Genomic DNA, 26,883 nt, shown 5'->3' on the forward strand with positions numbered 1-26,883 from the left:
TTTTTTATTATCCGCAACCTTTGTCTAATTAGACATGATGAATTTTTAATTTATTTGTGCTGTAAACATTCCATTTATTTCACAGTAATGTGAAAAACCGATTCCTTTGAAATAATTGCCTATGAAAAATAATATTTCTAGTTTTCTTTACTGTCGGTGATATAATGAGCTGATTGCAGCAAAAAAAAAAGGGTTTAGTCTCCTTTGCAATTCTTTTTTCAGTTAAATTTTGCATCTTACCTGTCACAGTTTAATATTCTAATCACGCTAAAAAAACTGATCTATACAAGAGGAAATGTTCTGTATGTCACTCACTGCAGTGAGTATTAATCTACCTATTGTTATAACACATTTTTTATATGCTTCACGATAGATGCGAGAGACAAATTTTGAATCTTATATGCATGATAGAAGTTAATAACTTACACACACGCTTCATCGTAGATGCGAGCGTTGTGAGGGCCCCCCCTAAGCCGACCAGTCCAGACCACCCCTGCTCTCAGCATTTCCCCCCCCCCAAAGTAACTCACACTCAAATGAGGTACTGCCTTTGGATCATGTAATTACAGACCTATTGCCGTCCCATCAGTATTTTTCAGATTGTTGAGATGGCATTATAAGATTAAGTCCACACCTACATTCAGTTCACATGGTTACAGCCTTCCATAGTTTCCAACGAGGAAGATCATCCAGCATGCCAGTTTTTCAGGAACATTTGATTCCAAGGCATAAATCTCCTATATTTTAATTTTTTGGAAATTTTCTCTGTGCATGAATATTTAGAAATTAACCTCAGATGAGATCAATTTAATTTTCTCATAAAGCAAAAAATCAGAATATTGGCATTGATTGATCACTGATCCCAAATTGAACAGCATTAGCAACTAGAGGCTGCAGAGAGAATAAATTTTGAACCAAAATTCAAGACATGCCTGCCTCAACGTGGACATACGAAAACAATTTATGCCCAATGTTTTATTGCAAGGAAAAGTTCATGAATATTATGACCAGATGATATGAATAATTATCTCAAATTCATCTTTACTGGAGAGCCAAGTACCAAATTTGAAGATTTGACCACACAACGAACGATAAATCAAAATATGACCTTATACTTCAGGTATTATGGTACTACCTTTTAATCACATTGATAACAAAATTTCTCTGGAATTCCCTTTTCTTAGTCAAAGCAAACAGTTGTTGAAGTGAAATTTGTGCATCTAAAAAACTCCAATCACAGATAATGAATCCATGCAAACAAAACCATGGCTGATTTGACAAATCTACCACTGACAATGAGATAATTCATGTGTAGCCAACCATAACCCTACAGAGGAGCTTTGCCCTCCTTAACTCCACAATTTGCAACAACTGATGACGCTTTATCAAAAAAAAGACAACACTAAAAAGAACTATTAAGTCATATATATCTCCATCTTTTTAATAACTTGCAAATTATCAAGAAGCTACATTTAAAAAAAAATCAACATGGGTAAATGAGACTTTCTATGGTCTATTTTAGCATTGAAAGAAAGGTAAAAAAGGATCAGTTGAAAACATTTAATATAGACACTTAATGAGACATTGATTCTCTTTGAATTAACAATAATCTACCAAACAAATAATATATAAATGCATTTCACTCAAAATATATTTAACAATGAAATAGAGCAGTAATAAAATAGTTTTCAAGCAAAAATAATTGATCATATATGTGTGTATATATATATATATTTAGAAGTATCAACAAGCAAATTGAATGTAGTGATGCCCGTAAAGAACTCTCAAAAGAACTATTATCTTTTTCTTTAACTGAACTAATGCAATGCATATAATTTTTTATCAATTACATTCACATAAAATCACCATTACTGCCGATTTCTTAAATTATAATGAACTAATTTTGTGACAAATTTTAAGACTACACAATTGATACACGACAAAACAAGGCTTCTTCCATACACCAGTTAAAAATCCTACTACAAAAATTTTTAGGAATATAAGATGAAAAAATTATCATACAACTGTTATTATGCTCATTCAATGCCAAGCCTAACATTTAGCCAATTATATAATTAGGATTAGTAGCAAAAATAACATAACTTATTTAGGTAGCCAAGTCACGAATGTTGGATTATAACTTAGCGAGCTTCCCAAAATACAGTATACATTTATTGGATCAGGAAATATGGATACAATATTATTTAAAATAAAAGAGAAAATGAGAAATTAAAGTTTCCTAGCAGTTAAGCTCTTTATAGTAGCCACCACATGATGGTGAAAATGATGATACCCACAAGAAATACCTTCAAACATTATTTAAATTATACAGAGAACACAAAGTACAACAGCCATTTTAAATATACCTTCTCCCTTGAATTTTAGAAATATTGAGATGCCTATCATAATTTCTTGTACTTGTACATATGTTCTATTTCATTTTTGAACTTTTAAGCTTTGTTTCATTGAATTAAAGAGCAATGGCTGTGTTTGGACAAGCAGTGCTCAAATGGAGAATTTGAAACTATATGACTCGAGAAAATGAGCTAAGTTACACTTAGTGATAAACATTACAACTTGATCTCACTCTCTGATACTATTTACAGTTCTGCACCATTAAATCTCCCTCAGAAACATTACAAATTGCATTAAATGCTTTTCCATTTTTACATTACCCATACATCATATCACATTTATTATTAATGGAGACAAAAATATTCCAATATTCAAGAAAATTTCACACACAAATCAAAAAGTCCATCAACAAATTACGAGGGAAGACAGCAAAGAAACATGCAGTGAATGCAGAGAAAGAAAGGTAAAGTACAAATACCTTACAAGTACAGTTGACAGTAAATCTCTCAAGTTCCTGACAGCTAATTCGGCAAATTGCTTGTAAACAAGCGGGCTAAACAACTGGTTAAAAATTTGTACATACAAACTACATCAACAGTTTTATAAACCTTGATCATATACGTAAAAAATTTATCCTTTTAATTCAGTAAATCTCATATCACAAGCATTTAAATTTACATGCAGAATGATCTAATTTACATCAATCCTACGGATTATGTTGATTGAAAAACAAGCTCTTTGTAAAAAATTGGTTCATTTCCTCTCGGACAGCAAATCCCTCCATGCTACACTCTCTTGTCTTAAAATACCTACACACTGTTTAAACTCAATCCCATTTTGTGCTTTAGTAGTTCATCACACACTATGCTCCAAGAAGAGAATATGCATTATTATTTGTTAGATTCAAATTTACAGATGTGCTATGCAAAATAGTCTAAATTACTGAAAATTCCGCCAGCTTCAAGTTTATAAAACAATATCTATATTAATAATGAAAACATTATATTAAGAAAATCTGAAGTAACAATCAAGAATATCCAAGGACAGGTAACATCATTCAAAATTCTGATTTCGTAATTATGCTAAGTTAAAATAATTGTGATGAAAAACTAATACTTACATCAATTAAGGCTATGTAAACTACTCCTTTACTACCAGTATCCTAAATAATTAAGTCTGTCAACCAACTCTTACTTAACTTGGATGTTGTAGGTTTGATTATCAAAGACTCATGAAGACATTAAAAGAAAGTCTTGATAAAAATCACATATGTAGTATACTAGACAACATCTTCTGTATAAAATATTCATTGAACAAATTTCTTGTAACATCTTTACATACTTAGGAATTAACTGCACCAGAATTACATATTAGTGTAGAGCATTACCTTAACAGCACAGTGAACAACTTAACTGACCTTAAAAACAAGTTTCCTCATTTGAGGGTTAAAAATACACCCCTAAATCATACTATATCACTCCAATTGTCTATATTAAGCAGTACTCACTACATATACATTTAAAAGAATAGTTATCTTATTAGCAAGTATAATGAATGATAAAAAAGCAAAACTCAAAGCTTGTTATGCTACAGTGATTTAAACCGTGAAAATATTTTCACACTAAAGGATTCACAAACACTGCATGCAGAGATAAAATTTTAATTAATCCTTATGCTCAACCGTAGATGAAAGGCAACATTACCATTTTATCATATTTCTAGTGGATGCTAACCCTTTCAAAAAATAACTCCTATCATCCTCACCAATCCCAAAGTAGACATTCATCTGTCTACCATAGCCAGCTTTAAAGAACTACGGTAATCAAAAGCTGTTGACTTTAAGGGCAAAATGCAATCCTCATCTACTGCATCAACAATAATGCAGATACAATGCTCTTCCAGGTCTTTCATCAGACCAAAAGACTACCAAGTATTCCAAAGATTGCCAGGTTTCATCCATAGCAACCAATACATCAGCCACAATAGTACGCGAAGCATACCATCAATTTTGTGGCCAAAGAGAGACACAGGCATCTCTCAAATGAACCCTTCATGTAAGGGTTCAATAAATCATTGCGAGTGCACCAATGAAACAAATTCCAGGACGCCTCCCATAATTTCCTTCAGCGGGCAGTATAAGAGGTGTATGTTGCAGCCCATGTGCGCGGCAAAACGCTGGGTGATGGCGAGACTGAAGTCGTCAATGGCAAGGTGTTTGTTGGGAACGTCGGGCTGCATGTCAGTATGTGTTGCAGCTGTGACGGCTCAATTGCCAGAGTCGATGACGATACGGAGACAGACACTGGGGTCAGATATGTTGCCATGGGGGATGCTGTTGTCATGGCAATAGATGATGAGGTGGATGTTAGGGATGAGAGGGAGGAGGAGGAGGAACAGCAGGACGAGGAGCTGTCAGTGGCCACTGCAGCCTCAGGGGTCGATGGAGGGTGTGTTGACAAGGTTGATGGGGTGAGGAGGGCAGAGATAGGGGGATTCGCCTCAAGGGTGAGAGCGTCACTGCTAGCGACTGTCTCGACCATTGCAGAGGGAGAGGGACATGGGGAAGGAGGGAGAGACTCAGTGGGAGCCACCATTATGTGGGCAGGAGTTGTGTGTATTATCTTGAAATAGTGCTCAGATCCCGAAAACAGTCTGTATTCTGTCTGAGTCTCTGCAAGTTCTGACATGGCCTGGGCAAGAAGGTCAGCTGCGCCATTTTCATCACCAGCAGCCTGAAAATTCAAACACAGGGAAAAAATTTAAAAAATAATTCAATAGAAGCAATTAAGATTGATAACATACAGGAGTACAAGTTTTCACAACTATGGTTACCATCATATGGTGATTATCCTCACATACCGTATTTCTCCGAACATAGTCCTCCCCCCCTAATTTTGAGGCTTCAGTTTCAGGTAAAAAATTAAAAAATGCAAGTGAATATAGTCCCCCCCTTTATAATTATCACGGACATTTTCGGAAAAAAAGGGGGACTATAATCAGATAAATACAGTAAATTGGCAAATACAAGCAACAAATCCATAGATATGTAATAAACAATTTTTTCAAGGCTTTCCAAGACATTCCAAGACAAGACAAAAACTTTAACTTGCCAAAACCAAAAAGTAATATTTTGGAATGCACTGATCGAAAAGGTCTGTGCTTTAAGTTAATCTATTTATTTATTCTACATGACATTGGCTTCAAGAAAGCTCCAATTCGCCAGTTCTGCTAAAATTTTGAGAAATTGATGCTGATATTGTGAATGAAAATATCAACTTATTTATAATATTCAGATTAGCACCTTCTGGTGAGTACCATAATTTGTTCTGAAAAATTATGCACATTATTAGCCATTATACCATTGTGCCAAGCCATGCCATACTTACTCAGCTGGTTAAAATTTGATCAGGCTGATGTACCACCTCAACTTTAACTGGCATAAATACAAATTTATTTTCCTAAAACTTTATATGACTATAAATTTAGCCCAATTACTCTCAAGAAAATGGGAATCCATTAAAAAACGAAGATGAAATTACATAAACCCTTTAGCTAACCATATTTATTGGGCGTTATCTACCTAGAAATACCACTTATTTTGACATAAATACTAAGCCACTAAGCCATCCTGCATTGGAACAGAAAATTCCAAGTTTAACAAGCCTCTTCGATTGAGGCCCGAAGACCTACATCAGATTTCCCTAGCCTGATATGACACCAATGAAACTGTTACTATCGTGAAAAAACTAATATGTAAAAAAAAATAAACAAACAACAAACGAGAGGATCACAACACAGAAACCCAAGGGCCAACATGTAAATTATGGTAGGTGAAATGCTTCGAAGAAATAAATAAACCAACGAGTAAAATGAAGAAAAATAATGAATGATAAGGTGGGAGTAGAGGGGTTATCATAAGGGGAATTAGAACCCCTAGAAGAGGCCTGCAGCACTGAAATCAGAGCAAAATCTACACAGATTCTGGAAGTTGGCACTGAATAATTTAGAAGCTATACTAAAGCAGTTATAAGGATTAACAGTGCTTTAGGAAGCATAACAGTAACTAAATGGAATTGTTGTTTTGGATATTACAGTTAAGTCCTCCACTTACCAACATTCGACTTACAATCTTTCAGAGATACAAACATTAGAAAATAGAAGTGTGCCAAAAATGTCACATTTTGCACAATTGAGGTTGGCCAATGCTATGCAGTGTGGCATATAGGAACTCGCTTTTTGGGGTCAGTCTAAATGAAGTTTCAATGAAATCGTTCTGAAGTTAGGAACTGTTCAGCATTTGCCTCATTTGTTCTTACTGAGGGCAGTGAAAGCTTTTCGGCCGTGTAGAAGTTGCAAGATCTGTTCATCACCACCGTGAGTTAATGCAAAATAGTAATTCAGTGTTGCATTCTGCAGGGTAACTACACTTTTCATTGCCTTGCTCAGGTGTTGCTTAAGAAAAAGGTCTCCGAACACGTCTTGTTTGTATGTTGAGGACTTACTATACAGCACACTCCCGATTATCCTAATGGCTAATGATGGGAATATATGGCACGAATAATCGGAAAACACGTAAAATCCAAACTTTCACTTAAATGTCTTGTAATGTTCGTAATTTACGCAAAACAAACAATATATCATTATTAATGCAGTAATTATGTCATTTTAGAGTGCTTCCCGGACTCATTGAGAGCTTTCTTCACTAGTCCGCAATCTTTTTAGCGGCGATAACAAGGCTGAACTCGTATTATTAATGCTCCATGTAAGGCCTGGTTTCGAAAAACCACGCATCGGCGACTGCGTGATCACGGATACAGAAGTGGTTTGCACGGATACAGAAAAGTGGTATGCACGAATGCTTCAAAACCACTGCGCGACGTCAGCAACAACAATTTCAGGCACCACACCACGTAGCCGTGTCTCGCACAAGTTGCCCAGGTTACAACTGCTGCGGGACATGTATCCGTGATCACGGAGCATGATCGAGCACTGCGAGGCTTTGAGAGCAGGAACACGGAGCTCCCGTGAATGCAGCTAGCACCGTTCCGCTTTACGAAGGGGATTCTAATGGAAATAATAAACCTGGTGTATCCTAGCATTCAAATGCAGTAATTCTGGTGATTTTGCGTCCGATTTTATTTTTTATAAAGATCGCGGAAAATATTGAGCGAGTGTGAAAATCATGCACGGATTATTCGCAACACAGATATACTGCAGCCGGATAATCAGTATGCTGTACAGGCATCCCCCGAGTTACGTATGTCTCGACTTACGTAAATCCGTACTTACGTAAGCAATAACCGTATTTCAAATAACTACGTTAATTTTCGAATGCGAGCGCGAAGAAGTAGATATTCGCTCGTACAACCTATGGTAGAAAAAATATCGAATAGTTATAGAGTTTTTTACGTGCTAAAAATAACAAAGTGACCCATTTTTGTCATTCCTCGAAGGAAATTTCATTAATTTCTGTAGAAAAATTGCTTATAAATCCCAAGTCAGCAATCAACGTGAAAATTTGCAGTTCTAGCGATGGATGTGGTGGCGTATGTGGTTGCGCTCATTCCTGTGCGATACAACTTGTTATACAGCAATCTCTGAAGCGCCAACGCAAAGGTTCGACTTACGTAAATTTCGACTTACGCATAGTCTGCCGGAACGCATCTCTTACGTAACTCGGGGGATGCCTGTATATTAAAAAATGTAATTCAGCCTTCCAGAACTAAACAATACATTCCAAACAAAGAATTAGTCATTAAATCATTACAGGATGATTTTAAAAACCAGTAAATTAAACCTATATAAATAAAAACTGAAACAATAAAATATTAGAACTTTCAGGGTAAATATTCCACTAGCCATTGAGTTGCATGAACTAGCCATTTTTGCTCACGAAGGCTAGTAAATATAATCATGAGGAATTTACCTTGATAGACTTCATTGATAATGGGTCAATGAGTATTCCTCCTTCAGGATAGTCCCTAAGCTTCTCCACAGTTGTGGTCTCATACTCAACTGAAAGAGAATAAAAAAATGTAAACTTTCAACCATCAACTTTACAACTCTTAGATTTAGGAGCCCAATAACGAGTGCTGGTATTGTATAATGATTAAGTTTATAATGAGCATACCTGACATGTTAACATCAGAAGTAATTGTGTCTCCGTCTTGCAAATGAATAACATGGGTTTCATCCTGTCCAGATAAGTATTTACCATCCGAAACAGAGGCTGGGGAATCCACACAATCAGTGCGAAGAGTGCGAGGCACCTAAAAAAAAGAAACAAAAGTTAAATCTCATGAAGGTATTTTACATTGAAAGAGGAGAAAAATACGTCACTTATGTTGATAGGTAGCGAGGACCCACACAACTATTTCTATTTATTAAAAAAAATCCCGACCATATCAACCACAGAAGATAATGAATAAAATACTAACAATTCCACATGTGATACACCACATATATAAAGATATCTCCCGCTTAACACGAGATATGCAACCCCAAAAACTGTAATGTTGAGCAAATATTAGAATGCCATGAGAAAACATGTTAATGACTGATGATGCAGATCAAAAATCGTAAAATTTTGACCATGAAAATCCCAAGCAACAAGTTTTATGACATATTAATTACATAAAAATCTATAAAGGAATGCAGGTATACCTCGCTTGAGAATTTAGATACGTTCCTAAAAGTTTCATGTTGAGTGAATTTCGTGTAAAGTGGGAGGGGTATATCAGGCAATATAATTTACAACTTCTGCATCAAAGGCTGACTTTTCTGGGTCTATTTTACAACCATGAACATCAATACAGTTAATGTGGCACAGTGACCGAAAATCCAAATGATTTTTATCTTTTGTAGAGCCAATTGCTTCATGAATATATAAAGGTAAAAAATGTTCTTTACTTTTCTTGTGCTTCTTCAGACATGAGATGAGAGTTTTTAGCAAGTTCCTAAGTTGAGGTAAAGCAGGAGGATTGGTTGAACAAATAGAGAAGAGATCTCTGGTAGCAACATTGCAAAACGAAAACCACTACACGGACTTCGCCGTAAGTTTTCGCCCCATTCTGAGTACTTAGCCACAGTGTCGTCAATTATTCAGTGTACAAAGGTTGGTAGCAGTGTTGAAACTAGTCAAGCAGAAAACTGTAAATACCTTTTAAAAATCATTTTTGACGTTGGCATTGTGCTGAGGTGCAAAATTGCACTCACATATCATTCCTACCTATATTTTCTTATGTTTAAGTCTTTTTTGGCAACTCTTTTTATAAATAATAGGTAGCTCGAGTAAATTGAGTAACTTCAGCCAATGCAGCCCTAACTATCTTAAGCAAGGGATACCTGAAATATTTTATATTACTAATAAAATGACAATGTTATTATTCTATTATTTATCCAATTATCGCCAATTCTAAAATCCATGAAATACTCCCTCTACACAAACATGTAAGTCCACACTATTGGTTGAGAAGGTACTGATGAGCACAGTTCAACTTTCATTCGCATCAAGGATGAGAGGGGCTTACCTAATAGAGATTACATACTAAACATTATCACTTACTCTTGAAAATGAGAAACAAAACCCATAATGTTAACTGCGGATATCCTCTGCCTCAAATGGAATGACCAAAACAATAGAAATGCTATTGACATTATTAGTTTTCTATCGGCCAGTTTAAAATGGAGAGCATTATGGGAATAATTCAACCACATACATCAACAAAAACACTATCCACATAAAAGATATAACTAAGCAAGAGTACGTAGAGAATGTTTAGAACCTGAAGTAACTACTGGGAAACCTTCGGGAAGACAATCAATGCGGATATGATGACACAGAATTGTTCTGGCTTTCCTAGAGGAGGCATTCCTTCCTGAACTTCCCCATTGTTAGGGGTTAGGTGGTAGAGGGGACTTTTTAGCCTCAACCTCGCCCGAATAAAGACATTTTATTATTATTATTATTGTTCAAGAAAGGGTCCTGTGATATGTGCTTAGCTTTTAAAAATCTGCCTATAACATGTTAGGGCAGAACCCACATTGTGAGAAACTTTTTCACTTTTTACTTCATTGGGGTCTTTGTCATCAAAAAGTTGCGATAACGGATGCCATCTATGTAGCCGAATTGTGTAATAGCGAATACTGTGTTAACTGAATTTGAGCTAAGGAGGAGATACCAGTAAATACTCTAAAATTCTTAGCTTTACTGCAGTTTGCACCATCCTACTGTACACTATAGTATTAATAAACAAACATTTCGCTGCTTTTCAGAATCTTCAGGTACAAAGCTCAAAGTACATCCTCTTTTAAGTGTTGAATCCAGACTGAAGTTGAGAAGAGTTAATATTCGAACTGGACAACAACAAAATACTTCACCGAGTGAAAAAAGGAACATTAAAAAATATCATATTCACCGGCAACAATACCCTTACCTGCTGAGATTGCGGAAGAAGATCAAGGTGTTTCTTCCTCTGATGCTGCAGCAACTTTGGCTTGGATGCGTACTGCTTATGACACCAGTTACAATTATGAGCATGAGTGGTGATGCTCCCGACAGTCTGTGAGTAGGATGGGTTGTGAAATCCTAGAGTCTCCATTGTACCTCCCTGAGTAAAAAAAAATGAAATCCGACAATAAGAGAATGCAGAATAAAATGAAGGCTTTCAATAAGGGAAAACAAAATAGAAAATATATCAAAACAGCACCGAAGAGAAGAACGCCCTAGACTCTAAGAGCATATTCCATGCATTTAAATTCAGAAGTTTGATTGTGAAAGGAATGCAGTATAACACATGATGAAAATCAGAGAGAGATCCCATTGGATTAAAAAGGCATATACTTTTATAGTTAGGCACATTTGCCAAGAAATACATCTCTATATTTAATTTTTTAAATTGTTATAAATACAAATAGCCGGCAATTTCTATGAATGGAGGTTAGCATAGGAAAAAAGTGAAACATGAGTGCCTTCCTTCTCCTTTGAGCAGAGAACATCAAAATCATTTTAGATGAATATCTATCAAATACTGGTCATATAGCATGAGAGGAAAGGGAATTAGCATGGAAAGATAATATGCATACCTTTAAAAAGGGCTGCATAAAGTTAGACTTATACCTCTCAATTAAGGAAATTTTAAGACTAGCCATCAATAACCAAATTAATAGCTTAATAATGTGCACATGAGTGTCATATCATGGGAATATATTAGTACTTACAGATTCTTTTAAGGCAAAGCCAGCTGAATAAGCTTGGATTTATAAGTTGAAAGTGCCTGACTGACGTCTAAAATGCACAGAATATACTATATGTGAACCCAATGAAATGGTATTTTTTCTCAGAGTAAAAATAATAAGGATGTCAAACTTCAAGAAAAAGAAGTTAGATGACCTTGTAAAATGCATAGTTCCACTGATGAAAAACTGCTTGCTTTTTGAAATGCTATCACCTACCTTGGGTCAACACCCTCAAACATTTTAAAACAGGATCTTATGTTCTGAGGTTCAATGTGGACACATTTATTGATGGTGGGAAATATTTCAAAGAAAGAGGACAATACAATAGAAGAAATATTAATTGATACCAACCAACATGGAGCTACTCAAAAGCCAAATAACAAAATCAGTGCTCACAAACCAAAATGTATAACTAGATCCAAAATCATTAGAAGTCACAAAATCAGATTGTAATAGTAAAATCATTTATAATGCCAGAGACATGAGGTCCAGGACTTCAGCGATGACAGGACTTCACTAGTTGAAACCAATGAAGAGAACCAAATAATCAAATACTCCCAGAGAATGTGAGGGCTACAACTCATTAAAAGGTGACTGAACACAACACAATTCAAATTGAGTCTCTGGAGAGGAAAAAAATGGATAAATCTACAAAAATTACAAACTATCCTGCGTAGTGAACATAACATGAAGATTTACAGATGAGGTAAGGTCTATGACAATGCATTCAGCTACTCATTATAGGGCAGAGAGAAGACCCTAGGATGAACATAAGGATACTGAAGGTGTCTGTAAAGGCAAAGAAAAAGATCTTAAGATAAAAATCAAGACTATGGTATGAAGGTTAACAGCATGCTGAAGAGAACATTATTTTCAAGGATCACAAAGATGATCATGTACAATTAGCAGATTACAAAGAAGACTGAAGACAATGGGTAAAAAAAAACATTTGTGTAAGGTAGAGGGTTGAATGCAGAGTAAGTTGTTCAAGAAGAATATCACTCGGGAGCCTCTGAAAGTAAGCAGCTCACCTGGAAAATCAAGGAAAATGTTAATACAGCCCTCTGACCATACCATCTAATTTACAAAGGGGAATGCGGTGGCAATGTAATTTTACCCCACTAGTATTTCCTTCAAGCAATCGAATGGGTTATATTTCCTGAGAAGTGAAAAACCAGAGTCCTGCACAAAACATAGTTTCAAATGAAGCCTCATCATCACCATTTGCATGGCCAACTTAAGTTCGCAGAGCAATCCAACAGGCAAAAAATGAGTAAAGACCAAGCTTCCATCATATATTGGTATAGCCAGTGAAACAAAAAAAGATGAACTGGAGGATATACTTTTCCGATCGAAAGGTAAGTAATCTGAATTACATCCTCAACTACTTCTTCCTGGATAGTAACACTGTAGAGCAAGAACGAGAAATGCAACAACACACGCTATTGTTGCAGACTAAAACTATAACCAACATTGACAAAGACATAAAGGCAAAGTCTAATATAAAGGCAATAGAAAATTAACCAAGCAAACAACCCTCAGACAAATTAGGAGAACAAGCCTAAGCTGGTTCTCATTGAAGTGCAGAAGCCTGAATGGAAAATACTATGTAAATAAATGTAGCTCAGGTTACTGAGCCAACTCAAATTTTGGAGCCTAGCCAAGGACTCAATCTCGACACGTCACTATCCATCTCTATGGATTAGAATCATTGAAAAATTTCAAATTTACTTAAACCGAATTCAATTATGACTATATATTAAACAACAGGTTTTTGGCATGATAATACTTCCAAAAATTTCACTCTACACCAGCAAGTAAAACATGTCATCCTTTAGAATTAGTCCAGAATGGATAGTAAATTTTCAATCAAGAAAAGGCAAATTTACAGCAATCTTCAGGGCTAAAAACCAATATTACAATTTGCAATTTAAAAATTTCATTTTAAGGTTTCCTAGAATGACAAAAATCTAAAACTAAAAACAGATATCTGAATTTGCCGAAATGTCAGCAGCTGAATAAATTGACTAAAGATGTGCGAATAGTATCCGCGAAAACTCGAATACAGGAAAGTATTCGATATTCGAGATCTCGAATAATTATGCTAAAGGTACGCTCTCGAATACCTCGAATACTTTGAATTTCGCGCCACCCACTGTCGCACGCACGTCATTGGTGGCAGGAGTGGGGGTTGAGCGAGCTACCTGTTGAAAATAAGAAGTTAGAGGAAGCCGAGTATCAGATGGGCGTGCCGCTGAAATGGCGTTTGGTAGATAAGACAGAAAGGCGTTTGTATACATCAGACAGAATTCCATTGTAGCAGTGTAAATGCCGAGACGGCATGCAATCATTTTTTTGCGAGGTGGTGTGTCCCCTTAGAATATTTGAAAGATATGTTAGTTGAATCAACTATATGCCCAATTGCTTCCATAATATTGAAATATTCCATTAATCAGCTAAAGTCCTGTTTGAATCCTTTAGAGGAAATCACAATAACCAGCCAAAATCTTGTGTTTCCTGCTGCGTAGGCAACCAAGTCAAACTTTCCCGCATTCATCGTTTAGTATTCGAGGTATTCGAATATTCGAGCAATGATTTAATATTCGAATTCGATATTCGAGTTCAAGAAATCTGCTATTCGACCCATCTCTAAAATTGACTTTTCACTTCTGAATCAAAACCCAATGGACAGACTTGTGTTCAAAAGGTGGTCAAGAGTTGTACTACCAAATATACACAACAGTACTTGAATAGTTTTAACTTCAAAAGAAATAGTCATAAGATAGCCATGAATGTCATTGCTAAATAACTGTGCAGGACTCTGGTGAGTTCCTCCTTCATTTTCAATTAATTTTGACCTTAGAATCATTTACACTCCTATGAGTCCCAAAACAATTTCACAGTCATTATATGACAGAATACTACAATATTTTTCACAAAAATACGGTTGTCTATAAGATTGCAAAGGGAATTATTTAAAAAAACTTCACAATAAAAATGTGAAGTAGCATAAAATAATGGAATGAAAGGATAAAAACAGATGGAGAAAATATATTATATTCAAAATATCATTCACAGCACTCAAATTTCCATAAAATAGTTGAACCATTACCCTAGCTCCATTCAGCCTCAATACTCATAACTAGTAGCATTGAAAGAGAAGAGTTATATTTTTTGGCAGCATCGAGTATTATTTCTACTTACTTCACATTACTTTATGGCCTCTGTCATAACCATTTATCGTTATAAATAATTAATCTCAAGTCATTTGATCATTTTATGCATTACTAATTGGCGATGTGTCATAAAAATTGCAGGGACAACAAAAAAGATGGGTTGAGTAATTACTTTGCCTCTTCCACAGTCACACCAGATTTTTTGCATTATTTGCTATTCTCAGTAGTCAACAAATCTTTCACTTTAATTTCATGAAATTTTCATAATTCATGTAAATCAAATGATTTATTATTATTTATGCACATTGTCTGCTTTTTCAGGTTGCTTTTCAGAATCATTCGCAGTTATTTTTTCCCGACCACAATTTCTTTAACAGCATAAACATCGTGATTGTACTCATACTCCTACTGCTCCATGTAATACCCAGTTTCCAAAAACAGCACACTCGTGTCTACGAAATCACGGATTCAGAAAATTGGTTTGAAGTAGTGATGGGTCGGTTCGATTCCTCGATTCTCGGCCAAGAACCGGAATCGAAAATGAGTACTTGCCAAGGTGAAAAATCGATTCCGATTCCAGTAGTACTTGAAAGTAAAAATTTATATACGACCGCGTTTCCAACAGTCATTTGAATTTTCGCGCCATGTAATCGTAATAACAAAACCATCTTCTAGGGATGTGCGAGTACTCGAAATTTCGTTTCGAGTTGAGTAGTTGGTACTCGATTCCTGCGTTTCGAGTACCATTACGAATGCCGAGTCGCGTAGTTACGGTTACAGAGCTTTCGAGGCTAGTAAGTCCAGCAATCTGCCGACATGAAACGCTATCACGAAACTCATGTAATAATACAGTTTTTAAAGCCGAAGAGTCATTCTAATGCCTTTGCCTGGTAGTTTCAGTTTTCCGAATACACTATAGTTGTCGACGTGGGCGCCGAATACCTTTACGCCAGCCGCGGCGGCCGATCGTCTTCCGACCCGGCGCACACTGGTCCGAAATCGGAAAAAGCTGGAATAAAGTCCAACATGACCTTTTTGGGGATAGAGACTTGAAAATTAGCGTAAATACTCATATATAATTACCAGATATAGATTTATATGCCATTTTACATAAATACGACCCTTTAGTGAGATACAGTGGCCCAAACATGACCAATTTTTCAATGCCACGCGAGATATCATTTTTCCTCAAAAAATATTTGAATTTATCCAGATGGTGTTGCGTTGCTATGAGTTTTATAGAATAAAAAATGGAATATTCCTTTGACTTGGTGCTTTGCCTATGCTTTCCATTCCTTTCGAAGATTTTGGCTCACATCTGTCTGGTTTTACAACGCAAAATGGCCGACCCATTTTTCTCGTGAAATTTGACATAAAGTAGACATTATCTTTCGTTTACGAAAAATATAACTTGGAAAATTTGAACCACAATAAAAAGTAGAGATTTCTAAAGAGTACTAAGTAGAAATCTTGGAAAAAAAAAGTTTGCGACAAAGGAAATAAGTGCGATTTTTTCAATTGCGCGTCAAGGCTGAGCTACACGCTGCGGAACTCTGAGGCTCGGTAACTGAGGCCGATTTTTCAAGTTTTTCAAAACTTTAGTCTTGAAAATCGTCATTTAAAGCATGGATAATCGTCTTCATTGACTAAAAACACTAAACTGAGGATGTTAAAAAGGATTATGTATAGATCGACTTGACCATTTAGCGCATTACTCGAGTGAAAATACTAAGGATTGGATATTTTTCGAAACCATCCCGCGCATAAGAAATATGGCTCGGGTATTGAAGTAAAGTGAAGAGATTAAGGCGGCATGCATAAGAGAGAGAAAATTGAACTGTTTCCGTGAAAGGCAACAACCGATACCCTTTTTTCCTTTCCATCTTCGCCGAGGTGAGTCGCGTAGAAAGGGGAGTTTTCACATCACAAGGCTCTTTTAGCCTTTTTTATTACTGCGTCCGTCCGATGTGATATTCATTTGTAGCATTTAGTATCTTTCTTGAACTTAAAAAACGAGAGTTTTAAGGTAGATTAAATGACATGAGATGTATAGAATATGTTTTGTCTCTACAAAACTAAAGCTTAGTTCTATAGTTCGTTCGCTTCGTCCACTTGAATTCCATGAAGATTCAAGATCCATAAAAATCGTTGATATAATTTTTAATAAAAATTCCAATGTTTCCAAAATCTTGCAATTTTGGTAGGAAAGTACTTGCCCAGTCACACAAGTGTGTACCAAAAGGCAATTTTCTGCAGGCAGTAATACTGTAACATGGAGACGTCAAAACCTGCTGGTTGAGCATGTAGAATAATTGATTTTTCTGCTTGGGAATTTGAAAGGGCCAAATATTACATGATTCATATACGTAGTATGTAATCTTTATTATAGCTGTGAAAATGACTGTACTCAGGGCTATACCTTTTAGTTAGGATACTTATATATGGTCGACATATTACTTGGAGTTAATTAATTTCAATTGTGCCAATGGAACTATTGAAGACATATTAATTTTCATTCATCTCTTACTTCTGATAATAACCATCAACGATCCTCATTATATTTTCCTTCTTACATTAGGCTAGGCATTCATCATAGAAAATCAGAGTAGAATATATTGTAGTATGCATTGCTGTATTGCCTGGTTCAGAAATTATCATACTCGACTCGATACTCGCGAGTAATTTTCAACTTGACTCGAAATCAAAAAGTGCTACTTGCACATCCCTATTATATTCCAAAGGAGCAAATGCAGACTAAATTTGTGAGACATTATTGATAATGAAAAGATATTTTCAATATAAGATAGATATTAAAGGAGATACTTTTATTTCAAATTTAAACATGAGTGCTAATATTATAATAATATACCTATGAGGTAACACCACTTTTCAGGTATGATCTGTTTTAAAATTTAGCTATTACATTTTAGTTACATAGTGATGATATGAAAGATGCTTTTGTCAACTGATTCTTTCACAGAGTAACATTTTTTTAAGTGGTTGTCTTGTTGCCTATTTTTCTTGTAGCCTATGGTGTCAGAATCGATGGAATCGGTATCGGTAGAATCGGAATCGAAATGTCAGAATCGGAATCGGGATCGGAATCGATAAAATTTTGGAATCGACCCATCACTAGTTTGAAGGAATGCTTAAAAACCACTGTGCAACATCGGAAACTACACTGTCAGGTACCACGCTTCATAGCCACGTCTCGTGCAAGAGTTGCCTGGTAAGCAACTGATGCAGTTCCATGATCACCGAAAGTGATCGCATACCGTGATGTTTACATAATGTGAACGCAGAGCTTCCGTGTAAGTAATGGGCATGCAATCAACCCATTGCATATCAGTGGTTACAGGAAACAAGGACTCGGCAATTTGTCTTTTGCAGGCGAGTGATTGGCAATGACTAATGCTGTCTCTACTTCCACTTCCCCCCCACTACCTTCACTTCTACCAGTCCCTTCCTCTCCAGTTTGACTTTCACTAGTCACAGCGTAAATATGCCCGAGAGTGACGAAATCTCCGGTTCCTTTGGGCCGTATTCAACTCAATCTGAGGCCACGGCAATAATTGCGCATTTGCAATATTAACTATACAATTATATATCATAGACAACATTTCTCTAACTTTGCGATTGCTTAACTATTGAAGAATCTTCTAAAATTAATCAAGATTTTTTTCCCGCCGCTGATTGTCGTCTGCATGCTAGAGCAGATGCCCAAGTAAACTTGAGACATTGTTTGTCAAAAATTAAATAAAATAATTCCCTTTACGAAGCGATTCCAAATGGAAATAATAAGGGCGGTGAGGCCTTGCATTAAAATGCAAATATCCTGGTGCTTTTTCGTCTGATTAATTTGTTTTATTGAGATTGCAGAAAACATCGAAGAAGTTTAAAACTCATGCACAGATAAGCTGCAACATAGATAAACCGCAGCCGGATAATCGGAAGTATGCTGTATATCAGGAAAAAATATTTGTGACACTGTGACGAGGAAAAACAAATAAATTTTTAAACTTTACTATGTGTGCATCTACATGCAGTATCATATTTAGTTTCTTGAGAAGCATAGTCTTCTACGAGCCCTTACATGGCTGAGAATGTTTCCTGGCAACTCAATTCAATTTTCTTAATTCCAGAGAAGCTATAGTCCACACTATAGTCATAACACATAATCAAATCTCAGTAGTTGCAGCAAAATCACTTTAGGAAGCCTTTCGCTCTTTTTAGTTTCAGTGCAACATAACATACCAAATATTTCTTAATATTATTTGAGCTAAGAAATAATACTAAAAACGAGTAACAAAGAAAATAAGATTGCCTTCTAATAAAAATCTTCTAGAAGAAGTCTAAAAAATATAAAAATAAATCCACTTCATGCAATTAGTCCTTTTGGAATATTAAGTTTAAACTGACAACAAAACTGAATGCCAAGATAATTCCCACAGCAGCCTATTAGGGTAACAACCTATAAAACCTCATCATCAACTTATTGAACTTCATGATAGGAACATAGAAAATGGAAGGAAAACACAGTCAATAAGTTATGATGGATCTTTTAAAACTAAAAATAAAATGCCCCACTTTCAGAATTCAAAATATCAAGAAAAAATATCCAATTTGAGTAGTTTCACAGAAAAATATTTAAACAAAAATACGATTGGTATTATGCACATACACAAACTCATACACGGCTAGGAGAATAATTTAGGTTGCCATCAGTTACTCCATTAAATATTCACAGGGCAATACAGTTCTAAGAATAAAATATACATTGCTTCCAATGCAAGCATGGACTTTCACTGTGAAAATTTGTTACTCTGCCTAAATCATTCAACAAAATGAACAGAATTTTCACACACATAATTTTTTATAAGCATACCTTCTTTCTGTTACTCATAGGTAATTCTGCACCAGGATGATTCTTCAGGATGTGGGCTTTCCTTTTGGAACTGCTCTTGTAAACCTACATAAAATAAAGAAATAGTGACTAACATTAAGTGGTTACTCGTACAGAAATTATGAATTCAGAATGATATTTAAGCTCGACCAACAGCTTATGTCACATGCTTATGATAATATTCAGAGTGGTGCATTCCTCTGACACAAGCAACACCCAAACACAACACAATACTATGAGCAATATCTAATTTGCTTGTAAGGCAAGTACACGAATATCAAATTTATCGAAGGCTTTACCCCCATATTTCAAGATGCTAGGTTACCAAATAACTCCATTAAAAGGTATTCGTGATATACTGTATGTCTCCGAACATAGTCCCCCCCCCCCTAATTTTGAGGCTTCAGTTTCGGGGGTGGGGAAAGTGTAGGAATATAGTCCCCCCTTTAGTTTTACCACAGGCATTTTTTAGAAAAAAATGGGGGGAACTTCACTAAATCTTGGGATTACTTTGTGGTATTCCATAATAAGTTTTTCCTGGATATTAACAGTTACTTACACCACTTATTTGAATAAGTGGTATAAGTAACTGTTAATATCCAGGAAAAACTTAAAAATGGGGGACTATGTTCAGTTAAATACGGTATTTAAGGTGGTGTCTTTTCAAGATCAGGACCAAAAATTACGATAACATACAAATACTATATTTGCACAGATAGATCATATGCTTCGCTAAGAACATGATTTATTACTTAAGATCAGTTAGTATCACAATTTGCCAAATCTTTATCTCTCAAGTCATGAGTCTCATTAACTGTTTCCCAGAGAATTCATTTCCCTGAGAAAACTTATAAACACTGATACACAGACAATTACACAGTAAAGCTGTATCATAATGAACAGCTTTATAAAAGTTTCCACTAACACGAAACACCTTCATTGAATCCAAAAAAAAAACTTTACTGGTACAAATACAGGAAAGCTTCGTTACTACAAAATTTTGCAAGAACACAGGAAGTAAAATTTATTCATGTTTCCACACCAATCGACCAATGTTGCATAAGCAATATTTTTCTTCACTTTCTTGCCTTAATTCAGATGAATTTTGTGATTCCATCGATAAGAAAGTACTATTGATGTGACATCAACAGTACTTTCTAATTCAATAAATTGATGATAACTGAATAAATTGAATTATTAAATCATAGCTATTTTGAATCATGTTTTGTATAAATTTAAGGTATACTGGGGCTAGTCATGGTGATCACTTTACGGAGTCACTAACAGTGAACAAATTGCACGAAAAATCGACAGAGGAAAAAATCATTCGCCTTGACCAGGATTCAAACCCTGATGTCCCGATTTCCAGTAGAGTTCTTTAGCTAGTTAAGCTACCGTGGTGCTGTGCACACGATTTGGATGGCTTGTCGCATCATATGCTCAGCAGTCCATACCACCTTGTCCAGTATAGTCCACAGAGGAGGATGACGCCTCGGTAGCTTAACTGGCTAAAGCACTAGACCGGAAATCAGGGGATCCGGGTTCGAATCTCGGTCAAGGCGAATGATTTTTTTTCTGTGAATTTTTCGCGTGGTGTTTTGCTTATCTATACCTTTTAAGATACTCTAAGCCTCAGCGTAGTTGAGGTGTGGGATAGGAAACAGAGTGTATGGCAGCCACTTGACCACAATCATTCTCAGGGAAACAGTTGATGAGACACACAACAGAAGCAGATTTGGCAGCTTGTGATACATTCTGATCTTAAGGATAATAAAATATGTAGGTGAGTCAATTTTCATGCATTGAAATGGAAAGTGCATATAGAGTGATAGAGATGCACACCTTTTCACAATACTGGCAGTAGTAATCTCTCGTAGTTTTCAGGATCGGTAAGTTGAGTTCAGGGACAGTATCTGGACTCACATCTGGATGCCTCTTGGCAAGATGATTCACCAACATTCCTCGACGTTTGAAACCAACCAGGCATGCATGACACTTGTATATGAACCTCTGGTAATCAGTGGGTGAAACCTGAAAAAAAATATGGCGTGAATGCACTTATTTAAGATCTATAAAAATGTAATAAGAGTGACAATCTGTTATGCTGCAAATTTAAAAAAAAATGTTGACTCCGAACACAAAAACAGTTGTGATTATATATGTATTAGGGTGAGAAATAAATCTTGTAGTCAAGCTCATGACAAAATTTAATTCAAGCTAATGGCAAAATTTAAAATTATAGACATAAAAACTCCTTAAATTTTAAAACAATTCAATTGGAATCAAGGACTATTATGATCAATAAATGTGTTCAATATGTACTCCTAATAAAAATTAAGTATAAACTAAGGAATTTGAATGGATGTCACAGCTTACAAAATAAACAGATTGCATTATAAAATTAATCCATTACACACATAACATACCATGGTACTTTTTAACTTTAACCTAATACAAGTTGGACACAATATCAGTCAAAATCTAAGGCACAATAAAAGCTTTATTTGATTTTAGGCGGTACAGTGAGCTTCAGAGGCTGATGAAGCTAAAATACGAGGTTGGACTAAGGAGGGCTAGCATTAAAAGGAATGTGAAATTCTGAAATGAATTTATCAAGTTAGTAACCACAAAACTAACCTATAAAGGTTAAAAGTTATTTTAAATTTGATTCCACTAAGGGCTCCCTTTCATATGGACCGTGTAATAAAAAAAAAGTTATTACCAACCATCAGCCTCTACAACATACTTCAATAGATATTTTTTGCTACATGAATAGACTACCTAGCTTTAAAAAGAAAGATAGAAGAACTTACCTTTGGGACGAATTTCTTTTTGTTAGGAGGCCGAGCAGGTTTGGCTGATAGCTTGGCTTCTCTCTCTGGAGAGTGCATTCGTTTCATGTGCTCTTTTAATTTATCCTTCCTTTTAAATTGTTTTCCACAGTTGGCGCACAAAAATTCTCTGTGATCAGAGTGTCTAAAATGCAATGCATTCACTTCATTAGAACAATACACATTCAGATATAATCAACAGATGAACTAACATCTATCATAAGCTTATGAACAGTCAACAAATATTTCTTCACCAACTATCCACATTTAAGTAAAAATTAATGTGAAATATAAACTGTGTATCTTTGGGGATACGTTGAAAGTTTTCCGGCCAAATTTATATGCTGACATTAAGTGCATTTACCATATTGCTCGTAATTTTTACAACCAACACTTCAAGAGTAATTCCTGCATGAAATTCAATGCTTACAGAATCCTTGCACATATTAAGGAATGAAATAAGGTAATGTAATGCACAAATAAAAAGAAAATATATATAACTGGATAAGGACATGAATGAGGAGAGTTCGTTAGGTATTGAAAGGGGAGATAAAAGTGATCATAATAGGAATGAAGATTAGAAAAACAGATGGTAGGCAGATAGGATATCGACAGAAACCTGGAATCTTGGAAACTTGAAAGAAAGTTAATCCAAGAAATGTAAGCACTAGAAAATCATAAGTCTCATCATGCATAGGAGCAAAGTTATCATCAAAATTTTATTAGATATAATTAGAAGAAAAAAGAAAACTTGAGGAGAAAGAGAGGAGGATCAGTTTATTTCTTCTAAGGCAGAAAAATAATAGATGCTATTGGATGCATGAGGATGTTGAAAAAAGGGTGTTATAGTAGCATTTCAAGAAGTGTGTATGATTTATTGACCATAAGGTGGAAACTGACAGGGTATGATTGGAAATCTTGTTAGATGTTTCGAGATGTAGAGAGATTAAAAAGGCAAGATTAATAGAGCAGGCAGACACCCACCACTAAGTATCTGGAAGAATATGGGATGAGAAAATAAAGGATACATCCACGGGAAGGCTACCGCCCACCACTATGCCTCTTCACTTTGCATGCACACCAACTTCTGGAGGAGGCTATGGAAGACAACATTATTTAAAACGGGAGCTACAAGAGTTGAATCCATTCAATGTGCATTGACCAGGCTATAATGGCTAAGTATCAAGATGGGGATGTGAAAAAGGAATTTCGAAGATGAGAGAATAAAACTACTTGAGAAATTTCAAACATGTTATGACAACACACAGTGAAGATTGGATAGAGAGATAATACTATGAATAAAGCAGTGTAAAGAGGTTTGGCGAAGAATGAAATATTTAAGGAGAAATTTAAATCAGGAATGGAATGGAATTGGCACATTATGGGATGGGTAATGTGAATACATAATTTTAATTTTAAGATTGAAGGTAAAATAGTAGAGAAAGAGGATGCAAAGAATTCTGATGCATTTAAGAGAATGATAGTTTTTTGCTTCAATATTTTAAAGCTTATTCAATTATACCAACAAGCTCAAGGATGCTTTAATACTAACTAGATGTCATACTATAAGTCACATTAACTCTGAGGTAATGGATTTCAGCTCATATTCTAGAATGAAAATATTTTTGGCTTATTTTTTAATCAACTATACCCAAAAGTACACAGTAGAAAATACATAGGCTCACATAAGCACACTGACCAAAATAGAAATCTACTAATCATTCTGCAAAGGATATTAAAAATGAAAAACAAGATTCTTTCAATGAAATAGATAGCAGTGACTAACAGTGCATTACCTCAACATGTGTGTTTTTAGTTTGTCCATAGTTGGAAATAACTTTCCACAGAAGGAGCATTTGTGTTTCCTCTCACTGTGGAATGCTCGAATGTGTTTACGGATGAGACTGTACTCATCAAATACCTAGGCGAATAAGAACAAAAGAAGAAACAAAAAACACATAGATAGCAATACAGTGGACAGTGATAAAAATTATACATAAATACATACAAAAATCTCGGTATTTGGTAAAAACAGGCATCACATGCCAAGCTGAAAAATTAATAACCCATAAAGAATAACGAGAGAACCAAAGGAAATGGAATGGACAGACACGAACTAGAAGAGGCACAGGCATAGTTGTATGGCTTTGCTTCCCACAGCAACCAATCCATTGACTCTACCTGAGCATGTGTAGTTTTAATTTGTCTGGACGGGGAAAAACCTTCTCACACACACTACACGGGAATCGTCTGTCACTATGAAATGTCCGCACATGCTTGCGGATCAGATTGTAATCCTCACACACCTATAGAAACATAAAGCATATGTTCAGTTTACCATCTATATTATGTCTCATGAACAATCTTGGAATTCTCATATCTTTATTAAAACTTACTCCTCAGTGCCTTGAACTCCAAGTATCTCCCAAAATTGTTGGAGATTTTAGGAAAGTGAACAATAAATACTTAAGACCATGGTGAGATTTAAATATTTCTCAATGAATTTTATGGGAGTTGAAAGCCAAATGCAATTATTGGTAAGCAACATATTTGACCAATAATGCTACATCACCCTTGAAACAACATTTAATACCATTATTTTATCCTTTTGTGCAAAAAGTATGGTGATAGTTCAATGTAACTGCAGGCACTTAAAAAAAAAGAGTTGAAAAACATGAAAATATGTACACATCACTGCGACAATTTCGAACTAAAACATGAAAAAGGAGAGAGAGGCTCATAATTTCCCAAAAAACATCTTTCCAATGATATTTTAGCAACCAAAATGAGATACCGTATAAGCGCGTGTAAGAGGCGCACCTTTTTTCCCAAACATTGCAGCCGAAAATGGGGGTGCGCCTCTTACACAAACTTCTTATCTTCCCCCCCTCCCCTACCCGGTCGCAAGTCCAAGGGGAACTGAGGGGCCTTGGTTTACAGCGTGAGCCAGTCATATGAACCCCTGGATCAAAATCAAGCGGCAGGTAGGGGAGTTTCTCCCTAAGTGACGCATTTTTAAAATGCTCCTGTTTTAATTTCTTGTAAGCATCGCGCCGTCACGTCGGTACCCCAGAGGTGAACATTGAAAAGATCGCGCGGGGTGATTTGCTCCGGAGCGCGCGCTAAATTTACTGCCACGAGTCATTTATATCCCGCGGCATTTATACTGCATATAGTAATCGCTTATCAAACGTATAGAAACGCGTAGTTTTGAAGGACATACCTGATTCGTCAACATCTGTCTTGCCGAGCAATTTCCATTACGCTGAGCACCTGATTTTTCAAAAATTATCTTCAGACGCTAATATGAGGATTTTTGCAACTGAAAATTATATTGGTGTCAAAACCTGCGGTTTAAAAAATTCAAACGAGTGTGTTCATTGTTGGACTAGCGCTGAAGGAGAGGTCGAGGGGAAGGAGTGCGCTCCATATTTCAAGCTACGAGGCTATGAGCGACGGAGCAAGGGAAGAACACGTCCGATCTTGCGTGTGGCGTCGCTGCCTTTAAAGTGAAGAGGCGAAGGCACAGCAATGTGATATACGCAGTTTGCGTTGCCTGAAGTTTCCAGTCCGTCTAGTCTTGTTTGAATGCGCTTATGCTACGCTTGTTTCTTCCGAAATTGTGCTGTTAGGACTAAGTTGAATATTAGTAGTCTTGTTTTAGCTATAAATCTTTGTGTCAATCAATTAGAGCTCAAAAAACTTAAATGCTGTCAGATATACGTCGCGTTAGGTCCAATTCTTTTTATAACCTCGTGCGTGTCATAAAATTGCTGAAAGATATCGAGATATATTTTCGAGCTCAGAAGGTGACTCACCTAGCTTTTGACCTCCAGAAACTCGGAGAATTGAACCTGGTAGACCGAAAAAGGTCAGTTGGTGAGATGGGGTAGGGATGAAACGCGTTTCCATTGATCCCCTGTAACTTGATAATTTCCTATTTTCCTATGGAGCCCCGGAAAGGAAAAAAACGGCCCTATGCACACACACCGAATTTGGACGGCCGGTAAAATATCGGCGAAGCGATGCTTGCACACACGCCGGATTTTTACCGGTCAAACGATAAGTTGCTATGTTTTTGAGCCGGCGACGGCGATCCACAGTGACAATGGCCGGCAGCTAACCGGCATTTAGCCGGTGCCGGCGCGTGTTCGGTACGTGTGCAAGCTCCAATGCTCTCCCATTGTTCACTATTGGAATGTGGACGGCCGATATTTTACCGGCCGTCCAAAATCGGTGTGTGTGCAAGGGGCCTTAAATCTACGACGTGGTTATTTTCCTAAGGCGCTGAGATTGCCCCGATTGTTGTCCTATCTCTTGGGAGGGTTCATGCTATGTGCCTGTCGTGTTTTGCCTTAAAATTTTCCACGGCTGTAATTCT

General features: G+C 36.1%; 1 protein-coding gene across 6 annotated transcripts in view; it reads right to left on the minus strand.

Moving 5' to 3' along the window:
• Window positions 1-1,425: 1,425 nt before the first annotated feature.
• Window positions 1,426-26,883, minus strand: part of LOC124157922 (PR domain zinc finger protein 10-like) — a 71,374-nt gene continuing 45,916 nt past the window's right edge. For 5 of the 6 annotated variants that reach the window (XM_046533009.1, XM_046533010.1, XM_046533008.1 and 2 more), the window contains 8 exons: window positions 24,299-24,423; window positions 22,485-22,647; window positions 21,514-21,702; window positions 19,654-19,737; window positions 10,791-10,964; window positions 8,486-8,624; window positions 8,282-8,370; window positions 1,426-5,087 (listed from right to left, as the gene is read on the minus strand). In XM_046533009.1, the coding sequence (XP_046388965.1) occupies window positions 4,479-5,087; window positions 8,282-8,370; window positions 8,486-8,624; window positions 10,791-10,964; window positions 19,654-19,737; window positions 21,514-21,702; window positions 22,485-22,647; window positions 24,299-24,423 (1,572 nt within the window). In that variant the 3' untranslated portion in view covers window positions 1,426-4,478. Of the gene's footprint in view, window positions 5,088-8,281; window positions 8,371-8,485; window positions 8,625-10,790; window positions 10,965-19,653; window positions 19,738-21,513; window positions 21,703-22,484; window positions 22,648-24,298; window positions 24,424-24,683; window positions 24,809-26,883 lie in introns of all 6 variants that reach the window. The other variant, XM_046533011.1, reaches the window with a different exon arrangement.

The sequence above is a fragment of the Ischnura elegans genome, chromosome 4, assembly GCF_921293095.1.
Source record: "Ischnura elegans chromosome 4, ioIscEleg1.1, whole genome shotgun sequence".
Lineage (NCBI taxonomy): Eukaryota > Metazoa > Arthropoda > Insecta > Odonata > Coenagrionidae > Ischnura > Ischnura elegans.